This window comes from Loxodonta africana, chromosome 4 (genome assembly GCF_030014295.1).
Source record: "Loxodonta africana isolate mLoxAfr1 chromosome 4, mLoxAfr1.hap2, whole genome shotgun sequence".
Lineage (NCBI taxonomy): Eukaryota > Metazoa > Chordata > Mammalia > Proboscidea > Elephantidae > Loxodonta > Loxodonta africana.
Genome location: NC_087345.1, coordinates 91,505,697 through 91,523,572, shown reverse-complemented (window position 1 = coordinate 91,523,572; position 17,876 = coordinate 91,505,697). Strand labels below are relative to the sequence as shown.

The 17,876-nt window shown below is 42.1% G+C and overlaps 1 protein-coding gene across 4 annotated transcripts in view; it reads left to right on the top strand.

The window, feature by feature from the left end:
- Positions 1 to 15,618: 15,618 nt before the first annotated feature.
- Positions 15,619 to 17,876, top strand: part of DIP2B (disco interacting protein 2 homolog B) — a 267,785-nt gene continuing 265,527 nt past the window's right edge. For 2 of the 4 annotated variants that reach the window (XR_010321855.1, XM_064284238.1), the window contains exon 1: positions 15,621 to 15,809. Coding sequence is in view for 3 of the 4 variants with exons in the window: in XM_064284238.1 (XP_064140308.1) it covers positions 15,710 to 15,809 (100 nt within the window). In the remaining variant the exon portion in view is untranslated. Of the gene's footprint in view, positions 15,810 to 17,876 lie in introns of all 4 variants that reach the window. The other 2 variants (XM_064284237.1, XM_064284236.1) reach the window with 2 other exon arrangements.

The following is a 17,876-nucleotide window of genomic DNA, read 5'->3' as shown; positions in this document are numbered from 1 at the left end:
ATGGGCACAAATATAAATCTCTTTCAAATGATTGGCCAGGTAGCTGGCTTTCAAATTTCTTGGCATAAACGAGTGAGCGCTTCCAGTGTTGCATCCGTTTGTTGATGCATCTTAATTGGTATTCTGTGAATTCCTGGAACCTTGTTTTTTGCCAGTGCCTTCAGTGCAGCTTGGATTTCTTCCTTCATTGCCATTGGTTCTTGATCATATGCTACCTCCTGAACTGGTTGCACGTCAACCAATTCTGTTTCATACAGTGACTCTGTATTCCTTCCAACTTCTTTTCATGCTTCCTGCATCTTTCAATATTTTGCCCATAGAACCCTTCAATATTGCAACTTGAGGAATGAATTTTTAATTCAGTTCTTTCAGCTTGAGAAATCCCAAGTGTGTTCTTGCCTTTTGGTTTTCTAACTCCAGGAGTTTGCACATTTCATTATGATACTTTACTGTGTCTTCTCCAGCTGCCCTTTGAAATCTGTTCAGCTCTTTTACTTCATCGTTTCTTTCATTTGCTTTAGCTATTCTATGTTCAAGAGAAAGTTTCAGAGTCTCTTCTTCAGCTTCATCTTGAACTTGCATATGAGCAATTGATGGTCTGTTCTGCAGTCAGTCCCTGGCCTAGTTCTGACTGATATTGAGCTTTACCATCATCTCTTTCCACAAATGTAGTTGATTTGATTCCTGTGTATTTTATTCGGTGAGGTCCACGTGTACAGTCACCATTTATGTTGTTGAAATAAAGTGTTTCCAATGAATAAGTCGTTGGTCTTGGAAAATTCTATCATGTGATCTTCAGTGACGTTTCTACCACCAAGACAATGTTTTCCAACTACAGGTCCTTCTTTTTTGTTTCCAACTTTTGCATTCCAATCACCAGTAATTATCAATGCATGCTGATTGCATGTTTGATCAATTTCAGACTGCAGAAGCTGTTAAAAATCTTCAGTTTCTTCATCTTTGGCCTTAGTGCTTGGCATGTAAATTTGAATAACAGTCGTATTAACTGGTCTTCCTTGTAGGCGTATGGATATTATCCTACAACTAACAACATTGTACTTCAGATAGATCTTGAAAAGTTCTTTTTGATAATGAATGCAACACCATTCCTCTTCAATTTGTCATTCCTGGCACAGTAGATCATATGACTGTCTGATTCGAAATGGCCAGTACCAGTCAATTTCAGCTCACTAATGCCTAGGATATGAATCTTTATGCATTCCATTCATTTTTGATGACTTCCTATTTTCCTAGATTCATACTTCATACATTCCATGTTCCGATTATTAATGGATGTTTGCAGCTGTTTGGTTCTTCTCATTTTGAGTAGTGCCACATCAGCAAATGAAGATCGAGAAAGCTAGATTCCACCCACATCATTAAAGTTGGACATACTTTGAGGTGGCAGCTCTTCTCCAGTCATATTTTGAGTGCCTTTAACCTGAGGTGCTCATCTTCCTCCATTATATCAGACAAAATCTGCAGCTATTCATTAGTTTCTTACTGGCCAATATTTTAGAAGTAGATTACCCAGTCCCTCTTCATAGTCTGTCTTAGTACGGAAGCTCCGCTGAAACCTAACCACTATGGGTGGCCCTGCTGGAATTTGAAGTACGGGTGGCAAAGTGTCATGGATTGAATTATGTCCCCTCCAAAATTTGTGTACCAATTTGGCTGGGCCATGATTCCCGGTATTGTGTGACTTTCCTATATGTTGTAAATTCTGACTCTACGATGTTAATGAGGGAGGATGGGCGTCATCAATCTAAAGAATGAATTGTGTCTTGAGGCAATCTCTTGAGATATAAAAGAGAGAACCGAGCTGAGCAACAGGGAGACCTCATACAACCAAGAAAGCAGTGCTGGGAGCAGAGCACATCCTTTGGACCCAGGGTTCCTGTGCAGAGAGGCTCCTAGTTCGGGGGAAGATTGATGAGAAGGCCAACAGAGAGAGAAAGACTTCCCCTGGAGCTGACACCCTGAATTTGGACTTTTAGCCTACTTTACTGTGAGGAAATAAATTTCTCTTTGTTAAAACCATCCACTTGTGGTATTCTGTTATAGCAGCACTAGATAACTAAGACACATAGCTCCCTGCATCATAGCAACAGGAAAGACACCACAGTACGACAATCTGTTTATTAGAAATGGAAATTATTGGGTCAATCCCAAAACTGACAAAATCAGAAACTCTGGGTTGGGCCTAGCAATTTGTTTTTTTATTAAATTCATTATGAATTTTGTTACTCTTAAGCCTTCCAGGAGATTCTGATGTGGACAAAGTCTGGGAACCTCTACAAAAGACAATGATAGAAAAGGAAGTGTAGATGCAATAATGCCCCCATTTAGAAAGGGAAATATGTAGTAGACACTGTTCTCAGGAAGATAGCATATCCTGTTTTTATCAGCTTTTGCTGCGTAACAAACCGTCACAAAACTTAGTAACTTAAAACAACAACCCTTTATTTGCTTATGATTTTGGGGGTCAGCCATTTGGCCTGGGCTCAGCAGGGCTCACTTGTGGATCTGTGATCAACTGGCAGTCTATAGCTTCACTCACATATCTGCCAGTTGGTTGGCCACTGGCTGGGATGAGAGTAACTGGGACATATCTCTCATCATCTAATAAGTTAGCCCAAGCTCATTTACGTGGTAATGGTCGCCTGGTTTCCAAAAGAGAGAGGGCAAGCTCCAATCCTCAAACACTTCCAACTCTCTGTGTCATGCAATGCTTCATAAATGAGTTAGGGAATATTCCATCCTTTTCTATGCTCTGAAATACCTTTAGTAGTAGTGGTGTTAACTCTTCTCTGAAAGTGTGGTAGAATTCTCCAGTGAAGTTGTCAGGACAGGGCTTTGTTTTGTTGAGAGTTTCTTTAATTACCTCTTCAATCTCTTCTTTGCTATAGGTTTATTTAGTTGTTCTACCTCTGTTTGTGTTAGTTTAGGTAGGTAGTATGTTTCTAGAAATTTGTCCATTTCCTCTAAATTTTCAAATTTGATGAAGTACAATTTTTCATAGTATTCTGTTATGATTCTTTTAATTTCATTTGGATCTGTTGTGATATCACCCATCTCATTTCTTACTCGGGTTATTTTCTTCCTCTCCTGTTTTTGCTTTGTCAGTTTGGCCAATGGTTTATTGATTTTTTTGATCTTTTCAAAGAATCAACTTTTGGTCTTCTTAACTCTTTCAATTGTTTTTCTATTCTCTATTTCATTTATTACTGCTCTAATTTTTATTATTTGCTTTCTTCTAGTGCCTGTAGGCTCCTTTTGCCACTCTCTTTCAATTTGTTTGAGTTGTAGTGTTAGTGTTTTGATTTTGGCCCTTTCTTCTTTTTGGATGTATGCATTTATTGCTATAAATTGACCTCTGAGCACTGCTTTTGCTATGTCCCAAAGGTTCTGGTAGGATGACTTTTCATTCTCATTTGACTCTATGAATTTCTTTATTCTGTTCTTAATTTCTTCTATAATCCAGTAGTTTTTGAGCCAGGTGTTTTTCAGTTTCCATGTATTTGATTTTTTTCCTTGCTTTTTTCTGTTATTGATTTCTACTTTTATGGCTTTATGGTCAGAAAAGATGTTTTGTAATATTTTGGTGTTTTGGTGGATTCTATTAAGGCTTGCTTTGTAGCCTAATATGTTGTCTATTCTGGAGAATGTTCCACGTGCACTGGAAAAGAAAGTATATTTGGCTGATGTTGGGTGAAGTGTTCTGTATATGTCCATGAGATCCAGTTGGTTGATTGTGACATTTATATCATCCGTGTCTATCTTAGTCATCTAGTGCTGCTATAACAGAAATACCACAAGTGGATGGCTTTAACAAAGTGAAATTTATTTTCTCACAGTCTAGTAGGTTACAAGTCCAACTTCAGACTGTCAGCTCCAGGAGAGGCGTTTCCCTCTCTGGCGCCTCTGGAGGAAGGTCTTTGTCATCAATCTTCCCCTGGTCGAGAAGATTCTCAGGCACAGGGAGTCCAAGTCCTACGGATGCACTCTGCTCCCAGTGCTGCTTTCCTGGTGGTATGAGGTTCCCATGTCGCTCTGCTCACTTCTCTCTTTTATATCTCAAAAGAGAAGGCTCTATCTAATCTTATATATTTCATCAATATAACTGCCACTAATCCATCTCATTTCATCATAGTGATAAGATTTACAACACAGGGAAATCACATCAGATGACAAAATGGTAGACAATCACATAATACTGGGAATCATGACCTAGCCAAGTTGGCAGATTTTTTGGGTGACACAATTCAATCCATGACAGTGTCTTTATTGAGCTTCCTTCACCAAAAGTGGTGTGCTGAAGTCTCCTACTATTATCATGGAGCTGTGTATTTCTCTTTTTAATGCTGTTAGAGTTTGTTTTATGTATTTTGGAGCCCTGTCACTGGGTGTGTAAATATAGTGGTTACGTCCTCCTCCTGTTGTTGTTGTTGTTAGGTGCCATCAAGTCGGTCCTGACACATAGCAACCCTCTGTACCACAGAATGAAACACCGCCAGGCCCTTGCCATGCTCACAATCATTGTTATGCTTGAGCCCATTGTTGGAGCCACAGTGTCAATCCATCTCATTGAGAGTCCTCTTCTTTTCTGCTGACCTTCTACTTTACCAAGCACAATGTCCTTCTCCGGGACTGATCCCCCTGACATGTCCAGAGTATGTAAGACGCAGTCTCACCGTCCTTGCTTCTAAGGGGTATTCTGGTTGTACTTTTCCCAAAACAGATTTGTTCATTCTTCTGGCAGTCCATGGTATATTCAATACTCTGCCAACACCACAATTCAAAGGTGTCAGTTCTTCTGTGGTTTTCCTTATTCATTGCCCAGCTGTCACACGAATATGATGCGATTGAAAATACCGTGGCTTGGGTCAGGTGTACCTTAGTCTTCAAGGTGACACCTTTACTTTTCAATACTTTAAAGAGGCCCTTTGCAGCCTATTTGCCCAATGCAATGCATCTTTTGATTTCTTGACTGTTGCTTTCATGGGTGTTGATTGTGGATCCAACTAAAATGAAATCCTTGACAACTTTGATCTTTTCTCCATTTGTCATTATGTTGCTTATTGATGCAGTTGGGGGACTTTTGTTTTCTTTATGTGGAGGTGTAATCCATACTGAAGGCTGTGGTCTTTGATCTTCATCAGTAAGTGCTTTCACTTTCAGCAAGCATGGTCATGTCATCTGCATAACGCAGGTTGTTAGTGAGTCTTCCTCCAATCCTGATGCCCTGTTCTTCTTCATAGAGTCCAGCTTCTTAGATTATTTGCTCAGAATAGACATTGAACAGGTATGGTGAAAGGGTACAACCCTGATGCACACCTTTCCTGTCTTTAAACTATGCGGTATCCCCTTGTGTTCAAACAACTGTCTCTTGATCTATGTGCAGGTTCCTCATGAGCACAATTAAGTGTTCTGGAATTCCCATTCTTCCACGTTATCCATAATTTTTTATGATCCACATAGTCAAATGCCTCTGTATAGTCAATAAAAAACTGGTATTCTCTGCTTTCAGACAGGATCCATCTGACATCAGCAATGATATCCCTGGTTCCATGTCCTCTTCTGAATCTGGCCTGAATTTCTGACCATTCCCTCTCAATATACTGCTGCAGACACTTTTGAATGATCTTCAGCAAAATTTTGCTTGCATATGACATTAGTGATATTGTTTGATAATTTCCACTTTCGGTTGGATCACCTTTCTTAGAAATAGGCATAAATATGAATCTTTTCCAGTTGGTTGGACAGATAGCTGTCTTCCAAATTTCTTGGCACAGACGAGTGAGTGCTTCCACCGCTGCATCCATTTGTTGAAACACCTCATTGATAGTCCATCAATTCCTACAGCCTTGTTTTTCACCAATGCCTTCAGTGCAGCTCAGACTTCTTCCTTCAGTACATTGGTTCCTCATAATGTGCCACCTCCTGAAATAGTTGAACATAGACCAATTCTTTTTTGGTATAATGACTCTGTGTATTCTTTCCATTTTCTTTTGATGCTTCCTGCATCATTTAATATTTTCCCCATAGAATCCTTCAGTATTGCAACTTGAGGCTTGAATTTTTTTCTTCACTTCTTTCAGCTCTAGAAATGCCAAGCATGTTCTTCCCTTTTGGTTTTCTATCTCCAGTTCTTTGCATGTGTCATTATAATACTTTACTTTGTCTTCTTGAGCCGCCTTTTGAAATGTTGTGTTCAGGTCTTTTACTTCATTATTTCTTCCTTTTGCTTTAGCTGCTTGGCATTCAAGAGCAAGTTTCAGAGTCCGTTCTGACAACTATTTTAGTCTTTTCTTTCTTTCCTGCCTTTTTAATGACTTCTTGCTTTCTTCATGTATGATGTCCTTGATGTCATTCCAATACTCGTCTGGTCTTCGGTCACTAGTGTTCAATGCATCAAATCTATTCTTGAGATGGTCTCTGAATTCAGGTGGGATATACTCAAGGTTGTACTTTGGCTCTTATGGACTTGTTCTAATTTTCTTCAGTTTCATCTTGAATCTGCATATGAGCAATTGATGGTTTGTTCCACAGTTAGCCCTTGGCCTTGTTGACTGATGATACTGATCTTTTCCATCATCTCTTTCCACAGATGTAGTTGATTTGGTTCCTGTGTATTCCATCTGGCTAGGTCCATGTGTATAGTCGCCATTTACGTTGGTGAAAAAAAGGATTTGCAATGCAGAAGTTGTTGGTCTTGCAAAGTTCTATCATGCGGTCTCTGGCATCATTTCTATCACCAAGGCCATACTTTCCAACTACTGATCCTTCTTCTTATTTCCAACTTTTGCATTCCAATCACCAGTAATTATTAATGCATCGTGACTGCATGTTCGATCAATTTCAGACTGCTGAAGCTGGTAAAAATCTTCAATTTCTTCACCTTCGGCCTTAGTGGTTAGTGCGTAAATTTGAATAATATTCCCATTAACTGGTCTTCCTTGTAAGTGTATGGATATTATCCTATCACTGACAGCATCGTACCTCAGGATAGATTTTGAAATGTTCTTTTTGACAATGAATGCGACACCATTCCTTTTCAAGTTGTCGTTCCTGGCATAGTAGACCATATGATTGTCCCATTCAAAATGGTCAATACCAGTTCATTTTAGCTCACTAATGCCTAGGATATCGATGTCTATGGGTTCTATTTCATTTTTGACAATTTCCAGTTTTCCCGGGTTCATACTTCGTACATTTCATGTTCTGATTATTAATGGATGTTTGCAGCTGTTTCTTCTCATTTTGAGTCGTGCCACATTAGCAAGTGAAGGTCTCACAAGCTTGACTCCATTCACATCATTAAAGTCGACTCTACTTTGAGGAGGCTGCTCTTTCCCAGTCATCTTTTGAGTGTCTTTCAACCTGGGGGCTAATCTTCTGGCACTGTAACGGACAATGTTCTGCTGCTATTCATAAGGTTTTCACTGGCTAATTTTTTGCAGAAGTAGACTGCTGGGTCCTTCTTCCCAGTCTGTCTTAGTCTGGAAGCTTAGCTGAAACCTGTTCACAATGGGTGAACCTCCTGGTATCTGAATACCAGTGGCATAGCTTCCAGCATCACAGCAACACCCAAGCCCCCACAGTACGACAAACTGACAGACATGTGGGGGCCCCCTGTTGTACTGACCCTTTAATCATTATATAGTGTTTTTTCTTATACTTTGTGGTGGGATTTTGCTTTAAATTCTATTTTGTCAGAGATTAATATTGCCAATCCTGCTCTTTCTTAATTGTTGTTTGCTTATTTTTTTCCATCCTTCGAGATTTAGTTTGCGTCTTTGAGTCTAAAGTGTGTCTCTTGTAGGTGGCACGAAGATGGATCATGTTTTTTTTAATCCATTGTGCCACTCTCTGTCTCTTTATTGGTGCATTTAGTCCATTTACATTCAGTGTAATTATTAATAGGTATGAGTTTAGTGCTGTTGCTTTGAAGTATTTGTGTGTGTGTGTGTGTTGTGGACAGTTTCTTTGTTCCACTTAATTTTCTGTGCTGAGTCTTTTTTTTAATGTATTTTCTTTTCATCTTTTTCATTGTTGTTGACTTTGTTTTTGCTGAGTCTTTATGTTTTTCTTCTTTTTTATTTTGATGTGTAGGATTGTTAGTTTTCTTTGTGGTTACCTTAATATTTACTCCTATTTTTCTAAGTTTAAACCAGTCTTTTATTTCTCGCTAACACCTTGGCTTCCTCTCCATATGAAAGTTCTATGACAACATTATTTAGTCCCTCTTTTTTGTTTTAATGTCATCTTTTACATATTGACATCTCTGTTTCCCTATTTTTGTGTTTTAGCTTTATTTTTGTTACTTCCCTATCTGGGTTGATATCTGGTTGTTCTGTCCTGTGTTCTAGTCTTGGGTTGTTATCTGATGTTACTGATTTTCTAACCAGAGGGCTCCCTTTACTACTTCTTGTAATTTTGGTTTGGTTTTTACAAATTCCCTAAACTTCTGTTTATCTGGAAATGCCCTTATTTTGCCATCATATTTGAGAGACAGTTTTGCTGGATATACAATTCTTGGCTAGCAATATTTTTCCTTCAAGGCTTTATACATGTCAGCCCATTGCCTTCTTGCCTACATAGTTTCTGCTGAGTAGTCTGAGCTTAGTCTTACTGACTTTCTTTTGTAGATGACTTTTTGTTTATCCCTAGCTGCTCTTAAAATTCTCTCTTTATCTTTGATTTTGGCACATTTGATTATTAAATGTCCTGGTGACTTTCTTTTGGAATCTACCTTGTGTGGGGTTCGATGAGCTTCTTGGATAGATAGCTTCTTGTCTTCCATGATATCAGGGGAATTTTCTGCCAACAAATCTTCAACAATTCTCTCTGTATCTTCTGTTATTCCCGCCCTGTTTTGATACTCCAATCACTCGTAGGTTATACCTCTTGATAGAGTCCCATGTAATACTCAGGGTTTCTTCAGTTTTAAAATTTTTTATCTGATTTTTCCTCAAATAGATTGGTATGAAGTTATCTTCAATCTCATTAATTCTGACTTCCATTGCCTCAACTCTGCTCCTGTGACTTTCTATTGAGTTGTCTAATTCTGAAATTTTGTTATTAATCTTTTGGATTTCTGTTTGCTGTCTCTCTATGGATTCTTGCAGCCTGTTGAATTTGTCATTACGCTCTTGAATAATCTTCTTAAGTTTCTCTGTTGCTTTGTCTGTGTGTTCCTTGGCTTGATCTGAGTTTTGCCTGATCTCCTTTCTGATCTCTTGAAGAGCTCTGATTATTAATCTTTTGAATTCTACCTCTGGTAATTCCAGGATCTTATCTTCCTCCAGGAGGGTTCTTGGTTCTTTGTTTTGGTCACTTGCTGAAGTCATCATGGTCTGCCTCTTTATGTGATTTGGTATTTTCTACTATCTCCGAGCCATCAATAAGTTATATTTATTTTATGTTTGGTTACTGTGTCCTAGCTTCTTGTTTTGTTTTGTTTTGATATGCCCAAATATGCTGGTTGTGTGAGCTACTGTGATTATTGGTGTCTTTGAAACTGTCATGTCCTGTCACCAGGTGTTTAGAGCTGTTACTAGGTATGTGAGCCCAGGAGTTCATTTACTTTTCTTGTGGGGATTCAGCTCAGGTGTCCAGGTCTTCAATCACTGAGTGTGTGGTGTAGGCTCCCACCTACAGTCCTAGACTGGTAGAGCTATGCAGAGGTGATTGGAGTAGGCTCAGGTATCCGGGTGCAGTAGGGGGTTATGTGCTCAGCAAAGTAGGGGGCTGATGACTGCCCTTGAGTGCCTGGGTGGAAGGCATATTCCCGTTCTCTAGAGTGCATAGGTGGGTGGGTTTTACAGCTAGACTTTGAGCACTTAATGCTGTTGGCTATAAGGACTGGGAGGCATCACTTATTTTCAGACCCCTGTTGCAGGTGACTAAGTGGAGTGGGTGGAGTCATCAGTCCTCAGGCCCCTGATATGGGTAGGTGAGGACCCCACTTAATGCACAGGGTGGTGTCAAATGTCACGAATCTGCCACTCCCCCTTAGCTGTTGCACTTGAAACTAGCGTTCAGGTATATACTCTGTTGTACTGTGTTAATGAGGGCCTACGTTGTTAAAATGGGCCCACACAGGTCTAGGCAGGGGTGAAAGGCATTCAAAGTTTGTGGATCCCTTATGACTGTGCCTAGGCAAAGGGCTGTGCCTGCCTTGATTTCCTGGCTTAGGGGAGGTGGCAGATTATTTTTTCCTGTTTGTTAATTTGTTCCCTCTCCAAAGCTAGGAGAATGGGTTGGGACACACGATATGTTCCACTTCTGGCCCAGGGGTGCGGCAGTCACTGAAGCCAGACCGAGACCAGAGCAGAGCAGGGAGGGGGTGGGTAAATGGAAGAGACATACTTCCCAGAGAGGGGAAGGGTTTTTTTGATCCTGCACAGTAGGTTAAATTCTTGAACTTAACTTTCGCTGCTTTCGCCCAGTTCCACAGGCCAGTTCAGACTCTCTACCGCTCAGTCTCTACCGGTGTGGAAAACGCGTCCTGAGTGCTACCGTTTGCTGCAACCTGTGCACCGGCTGATCCAACCAGCAGGGTGCTGGGCCGGTCAGGTCTGGCAAATCCTTGCTGCTTCTGAACTGTCTGTCCCCCTTCTTTTGCCCCTCAGTCTGACTCTTCAACTTCGTCTGGGATGTTCAGGGCTCCTAGACTGTCATACATAATTGATCCACTTTTTTTTTTTCGGGTCTTTGTTGTAATAGAGACCACAGGAAGCATCTGACTACTCCGCCATCTTGGCTCAGCCTCCTATTGAAGCCATTTTTACAAATAATCTACTATACTCCCTGACAAGACTAAGGAGGATGCCTTGTTGTTGTTAGCTGCTGTTGAGTCAATTCTGACTTACTCTAGAAATAAAATTAATTTGTTAGTTAGCTAGTCTGGTAGCCCCGAACATTGTCCTCTATGGACATAAGATGGGGATTAGGTATATACCCTTCTTGGGGGCTGCAGAGCTTTGTCAGTCCTCTTCCTTCTGGTGTGATTTGGGAATTTAGAGGTGATTTAAGTGTTGAACAAGACGGTGTAAACTGTTAATGTGCTCAGCTGCTAGCCAAAAAGTTAGTAGTTCAAGTCCACCCAGAAGTGCCTCAGAAAAAAGGCCTGGTGATCTATTTCTGAAAAATTAGCTGCTGGAAATTCTTTGGAGTACAGTTCTACACATGGGGTTACCATGAGTTGACACTGACTTGATGGCAACTGGTGTTTTTACTTGTTTAAAGCCAGGTTTGGAACGTCTTTGGCAATATACTTGCTGCAAAAACTTAGTGAGTTTCTGACCTCTTTAATCTGGTAAATTATATGTGATAATAAGGTAGGTAACATCTTATCTAGATTTGCACTGTTCAATATAGTAGCCACTAGCCACATGTGGTTATTGAGCACTTGTAATGTTAGTTGGTGACACGTAGGCTCCAACTCATGCCAAGGTTATGTATAATAGAATGAAACATTTCCCAGTCTTGTGCCACCCTCAGAATCATTGATGTCTTGGGCTGGGTTCTCTAGGGAAACAAAATCAGTAAAGTGTATAAATACATATAGACAGAGACTTATATCAAGGAAAGGGCTCATGTGGTTGTAGAGGCTGGAACGTCCCAAGTCTGTGGGTCAGGCTGGAGGCTTCTCCTGAATCATGTAGCCACAAAAGGCTGGTGAACTCAAGATTGGCAGGTCAGACAGCAGGGCTCTTGCTCACAGGCTGTGAAGACTGACAAATCCCAAGATCGGCAGGCAAAACCTCAAGTAGACTACTAGCTGAGGTCCTAAGAACTGGAGGTCAGATGAACAGAAGCCAGCTGCAGGATCCAGAGTGAGCAAAAAAATTAGTGAGCCTTGCCAAAAAGTCCACTTATATTGATGCAGGCCCTGCCTCCAAGGAAACTCCCTTTCAACTTATTGGCTACTCACAGCAGATTCCGTCATGGAGGTGATCACATTATATCAATTCTCATCATGGGAGTGATCATATAATCATATGACTGCTAAACTACATCATAACTGCCAAACCACTGAGAATCTTGGCCCAGCCAAGTTGACACGCAACCTTAACAATCATAATTGGTATGCTTGACCCCACTGTTGCAGCTATTTTGTTAAAGCATCTCATTGAGGGGTTTCCTCATTTTCGTGGACCCTCTACCATACTTTCCTAGTAATTGGTCTTTCCCAATGACAAGTTGAAAGTAAGTGAGCCGAAGTCTCTCCACCCTTGCTCCTACAGCATTCTTGTTGTATTTCTTCTAAGACTGATTTGTTTGTTCTTCTGGCAGTCTATTCAATATTCTTCACCAATGAAACAATTTGAATAACTTGAAATAGAGCTAGTCTGAACTGAGATGTGCTGTTTCTTTCTACTTTTAGAACACAGTTACTGGAAATTTTATCATTCCGTATGTGGCTCACATTGTATTTCTATTGACTATCACTGCAGTCTTTAAGGCTGAGAATTCCTGCCTCATAGATATTATCCTTTTACTTGGTGAATCCCCTTTCTCCCTTAGCTTAAAAAGGTCTGTTCCTTGAGACAGTGTGAAATTAATGACCTTAGGTGGGAGAATACCAATCACCTTTAATCTGATCTTTCCTGCCAAGCTTGTTGTATTCATTCCTAAATTTACCTCCTTTATCTGACAAAGAATCGTTCATGAGAAGTCCTGAGGTCCTTCAGAGACTTGGAGTCCCAATCCTATGTGGTTGTTTTCATTTGTTAAACCTCTCTTTTTCCTGCATCTATTTATACCAGCTTTAAATTGGGTATAGAAGAGGTTGGTTTCTCCACGTCAACAAAGTCCCATCCAATCATTGCTGTAGACCTAGACTACAGCCTGAAAAAGCATCTCTTAGCAAAACTAAAGTTTTCCCCCTGCCCACAACTGTGATATCTTCAGACTGTTTATCCTCTTTATGAATTTACTGAAAGCCACATTGAGTAGTCAGCTCACCCCCAAATCCTGAATTTTTTTTTTTATCATTTCCCATAATAAAACAGCCCCCCTCAACTGTTTACTATGCATTTTGCAACCACACTCAGCCAATTTCACATCTTGCTTACGTGAGTTCAGTGTCAGATGGGAGGTTTTGGGTTATGAACAGCAGAATACTCAAACTAAAAGAAGTTTAAACCTATTTTCTCATACAATGGTCCAGTGCAGGTGGTTCCAGAATTTATTGTAGCAGAGCAATTCTGCTAAGTTCCAGGTGATGTCTCTGTAATTCTCTTAGCTTTCTCCTTATGACTGCAAGATGACTGCTGGTGCACCAAATAGGACAACACTCAAAGACAGGAAGGAAGTGCAACGGCAGTTTCTCCTTGTGCATCTCTCACCAGGGAGGAAAATCCTCCCCAGAGGCTCCCCTTCTGAAGTTCCCTCAGTTCCCATTGGATTTGATTAGATCACACGCCTGCCAGGAAGGGTGGGAAAGAGAGTAGTTGGCATAGTCAGCCTTGGTAGGGGTTGGTATGGTCTGCTGGTAAGGAAAAAGAGAGGAGAAGGGTAAGGAAGAATGCTCTTCTGGTAGTCTATTGCTGCATAACAAACCACCCCAAACCTAGTGGCATAAAAAGATGACCATGTTATTATGTTCACAGATTCTACGGTTCAGAGGTTTGGACAGGGCACATCAGGGTGGGCTGTCTCTGCTCTATGTTGTCTGAGGTCTTAGCTAGGGAGACTCACATTGCTGGGGGCTGGGATCACCTGGAGGCTTCTTTTTGGTGTCTGGGCGAGGGTGACTAGAAGGCTGGGCTTAGCCTGGGCTGTTGGTCAGAGCACCTCACATGGCCTTTCCATGTAGGCTTCTTTTAGCATTGCTGCTGGGGAGAAAGAGAAGAGGAGAGAGAGACAGAGTGCCTCTGGATAGTAAGCATTCCAGGACAACCAGGTGGAAGTTGTATGTCTTTTTGGATCTAACTTTGGAAATCACACAGTGTCACTTCTGCCATATTCTACTGGTCAAAGGAGTCACAGGCCCCTCTAGTTTCAAGAGGAGGTGATGTGACCTCAACTTTTGATGGAAGAATGTGTTATGAATTGAATTGTGTCCCCCCAAAATATGTGTTATCAATTTAGCTAGGTCATGATTCTCAATATTGTGTGACTGTCCACCATTTTGTCATCTGATGTGATTTTCCTATGTGTTGTAAATCCTACCTCTGTGATGTTAATGAGGTGGGGTAGGTGGCAGTTATGTTAATGAGGCGGGATTCAATCTAGAAGATCCGATTGTGTCTTGAGCCAATGTCTTTTGAGATACAAAAGAGAGAAGTGAGCAGAGAGACAGGGGGACCTCATACCACCAAGAAAGCAGCACTGGGAGCTGACTGTGTCCTTTGGACCGGGGGTCCCTGAGTCTGAGAAGCTCCCTGACCAGGGGAAGATTGATGACAAGGACCTGGCTCCAGAGCCAAGAGAGACAGAAAGGCTTCCTCTGGAGCTGACACCCTGAATTTGGACTTTTAGCCTACTAGACTGTGAGAAAATACATTTCTCTTCGTTAAAGCCATTCACTTGTGATATTTCTGTTATAGCAGCAGTAGATAACTAAGACACAGTGTCAAATAACTGTCGGTATTTAAAAAAGAAATTGCAGTATTTCTCATGTAAACCAGAGGATGTACATATATTCCCACAGATTATTCTTATGTTTAACTGTTATGGTTAAAAGGGAATGTTAAAGTCCACTCTTCAATCAGCCATGATGTCATATTCCTTATTTTTTCAACTGAAATGCTTTCTCAACTTCAAAAATAATTTTTTTCCCCTACGGCCTGTGAAAGCTACAAAAAACTGTCTAGAAGCTCTAGTGAATAGATAGTGGGGCCTGTTCTCCCAAAGAACCAAATTTGGATAAGCATGGAAGGACAGCGACAACAATCGAATTCCTTATGAAGGGGAGCTCTGGCATTTAAAAAACAAAAATCAATACTATGAATATGAGTGACAATTTAAAGTATGTGCTCCAGTAGCTCCTGGTAAAAATACACAAATATTTGGACTCCTTACCTTTTCTTGAATTAAAATAATATTTTTGGAACACCTATTAGAAAAAAGATTAAATTCCCCACTTGGAAGTCTTTAGAAGGCTAGGCAGGAGGAAGTAGATTCCCCACCCCTCTTCTAGTCTTAAATGCTATGGCTGAACTGGGACCAGGAAGCCACAGTGGAGGTGGCCTGTGATCAGGTCTTTAAAAATGGGTAGGTCTCAATCAGGGGAAAACAGGGAAGGGCAAGGCAACGACTTCCACTACTAAGTGAAAGGAACAACTGAGCAACAGCTGGGAAAAGTAAGGCCCAGGTCCCCTGAAAACTCTTTGCTCACTTGAGTTCGTAGAAGGTACCACGCGGTGGGAAAGCAGACATCAGCATGATGAGCCCATTTCGCGGAGAATTCCGGGTGAACGGCTTGCGCTCGTTTCAGGGGCTTCCCGGTAGAGGGCGCCGTAAGCCCGCGCGCCCTTGGGGTGATTTGGCGGCGGAGGCGGTGCGCCCTCCAGGCCCGGGGGCGGGGCTGCCGCGCTCACGTGACCCTCGCTCAATGGCGGTGGCGGCGGCGGCAGCGCTGGCGGCGCTCGGCGGCGGGAGCCGGATCCTGTAGCCGGGGTGTGGACCCGCGTCAGTCCGTCCCTCTTTCGGCCCTCTCTCTCTTGTCTTCCGGAGTGTGGCTGGCGGAGCCGGGATGGCGGAGCGAGGCCTGGAGCCCTCGCCGGCCGCGGTGGCGGCGCTGCCGCCCGAAGTGCGGGCGCAGCTGGCGGAGCTGGAGCTGGAGCTCTCGGAGGGTAGGAGACGGGCGGGGGAGCGCGCGCCCCGGGCGCCCTGCGAATCGAGGGAGAGTCGGGAGAGCGGTTCCCCGCCGCGCTCCCTGGTGGCTGTGCGGGCGAGCGGGGAGGAGAGTGCAGGAAATCTGGCCCTGGTCTGAAGGCTTGTCTTACCTCCCCCACCACCTGAAGCGGGTTTCCCGTGTCTTTCATTGTTTTCTCTTAAAGGGAGAAAACAACGGCTTGAGGGAGAGGTCCTCCCCAGGCCCGGGCTCCTGCGCTCCCTGCCCCCCAAAGCCCGAGACAAAGCTGCGCCCTCCTGTTTCTGCCCGGCCGTCTGGCAGGGTGGGGGCGAGGGCTGCCAGTGGGGTGGCTGACAGCTTTCTCCTTTCCTCTACCTTTCGAGGTGAGGGCTCTGCGCCTATCTTTCACTCCCATCCGCCCCCCCCCAAAAAAAAAAGAGACACATGGGAAATCCGCAGCATTTTTTCTTTATCCTTTAACAATGCGAGCTGCCTCCCCAGTGACAGGAGTGAGGCAGAAGCAGGGTGAGCCATTGAGGGTCATAGGGAGATTAGAAGCAGTGGCAGTAACCCAGAGAGAAACACGGTACTGCTTGTAGAACGACCACCTTTGTCATAAGGTTTTTCCTGGTGCCTGTATTCGGGCTGAATTTACCGCATCTGATCACCTTTTGGAGTCTTCGAAGAGGGAAGGAGAGGTGGCTACCTGTTAATGTAAATCCTGGCTGACACCTCTTTCTTTTGACAATGAGTTGGTACCAGGAGGGTAGGAGGATTGGATTTATTTTGAGAATTACGAGAATGGAATAAATGAAGCCACTATTATTAGAGAAGTCCCTTGGACAACAATGAGAGAAACCCAGTGCTCTGTTGTAGGCATGTGATCAGGCTTTTACAGTTGAGATCAGTTCTCTAAAGTTCCTGTTTTTATCCCAGGCTGCCTCCAAGACAAAAGGAGCATTTTCTCCAGGCTTGATATCAGTACTTTGGTGGTGTCCTCAGAGTTGAATATTCTTATGGAATTCCTTGCCAAAGGCCCTTGTCACTAGCATTTTTCAAGTGGATTAAAAATTGCTAGTTAGAAAGGAAGAAGGTGACAAGTTCCCAGGAGCGTGCTGACTTTTTGTTTACTTTTCAAGACATTATAGTTTTTTTTTTCCCCCCTCAGAACCCTTTATACTTAAAAACCAGAAGTAGATTTGAGTATTTTAAACCCAGTCAGGCATTGAATGAAATAATTAGCTTTTAATGCCCCTTTTATATTTACCCTATGTATAGGGAGGTGCTGTTTTCACCTGCATTTACTTAAAAAATGTTTTTTTTTTTTTTTGCATTTACTTAGCAACGGATTATTTTTCAATTAATCATTTGGGAAGTTATTCTTTGGCTAGTCCCCAGGATCACTGGTGGTAGATGAGTTTGTTGATGGGAAGTGATTGGGAAGATAGGAATCCTTTGGGCTTTTCTGCCCAGTGATGTCTTTTGTAGAAATATTCACCAGGTGGAACCAGTTGCAGACTTGGATGGCTGAGGCTCAGTTTAAGATGTAATTTTTCTGTGAAGTTTGTTTGTTCTTGTTTTTTCCACAAAGGGAGACTTTTACATTACTTTGGTTCTGCCTCTCAAGATCTCATTTTTCCCCTAGACGAGAGCATTGGCATTGAATCTGCGATGACTTCCACTCAAACCTGACTTTTAAAACAGTTATTTTTTACTAACAAATCAGCTGTCTTTGATTAGGCAAAAAGAGAGAGGTTTGGCTGGGTGTTTTTGTCAGAGCTAGATTAAAAATAGGAGTTGATTGCTTTTACCCAGAGAGGGAAATCCTGGAAGTTCCTCCTTCTCGGTGTCTTCCAGCTGATTATTGTTTACGTTTCTGGGTGTTTCTAGAGATGATTCTGAGGAACTGTTTCTAGGACTCAAACTGATTAGCTCACCTTTCTCTCCTTCAGAAAGGCGTGAAACTCCTACAAACCGTGAATACTAAGGCTTAAACATTTTAAGGATAAGTGTGTGATTTGTTTTCCAATGTAGGGTTGTTTTGGTTGGCATATGATTTAGTATG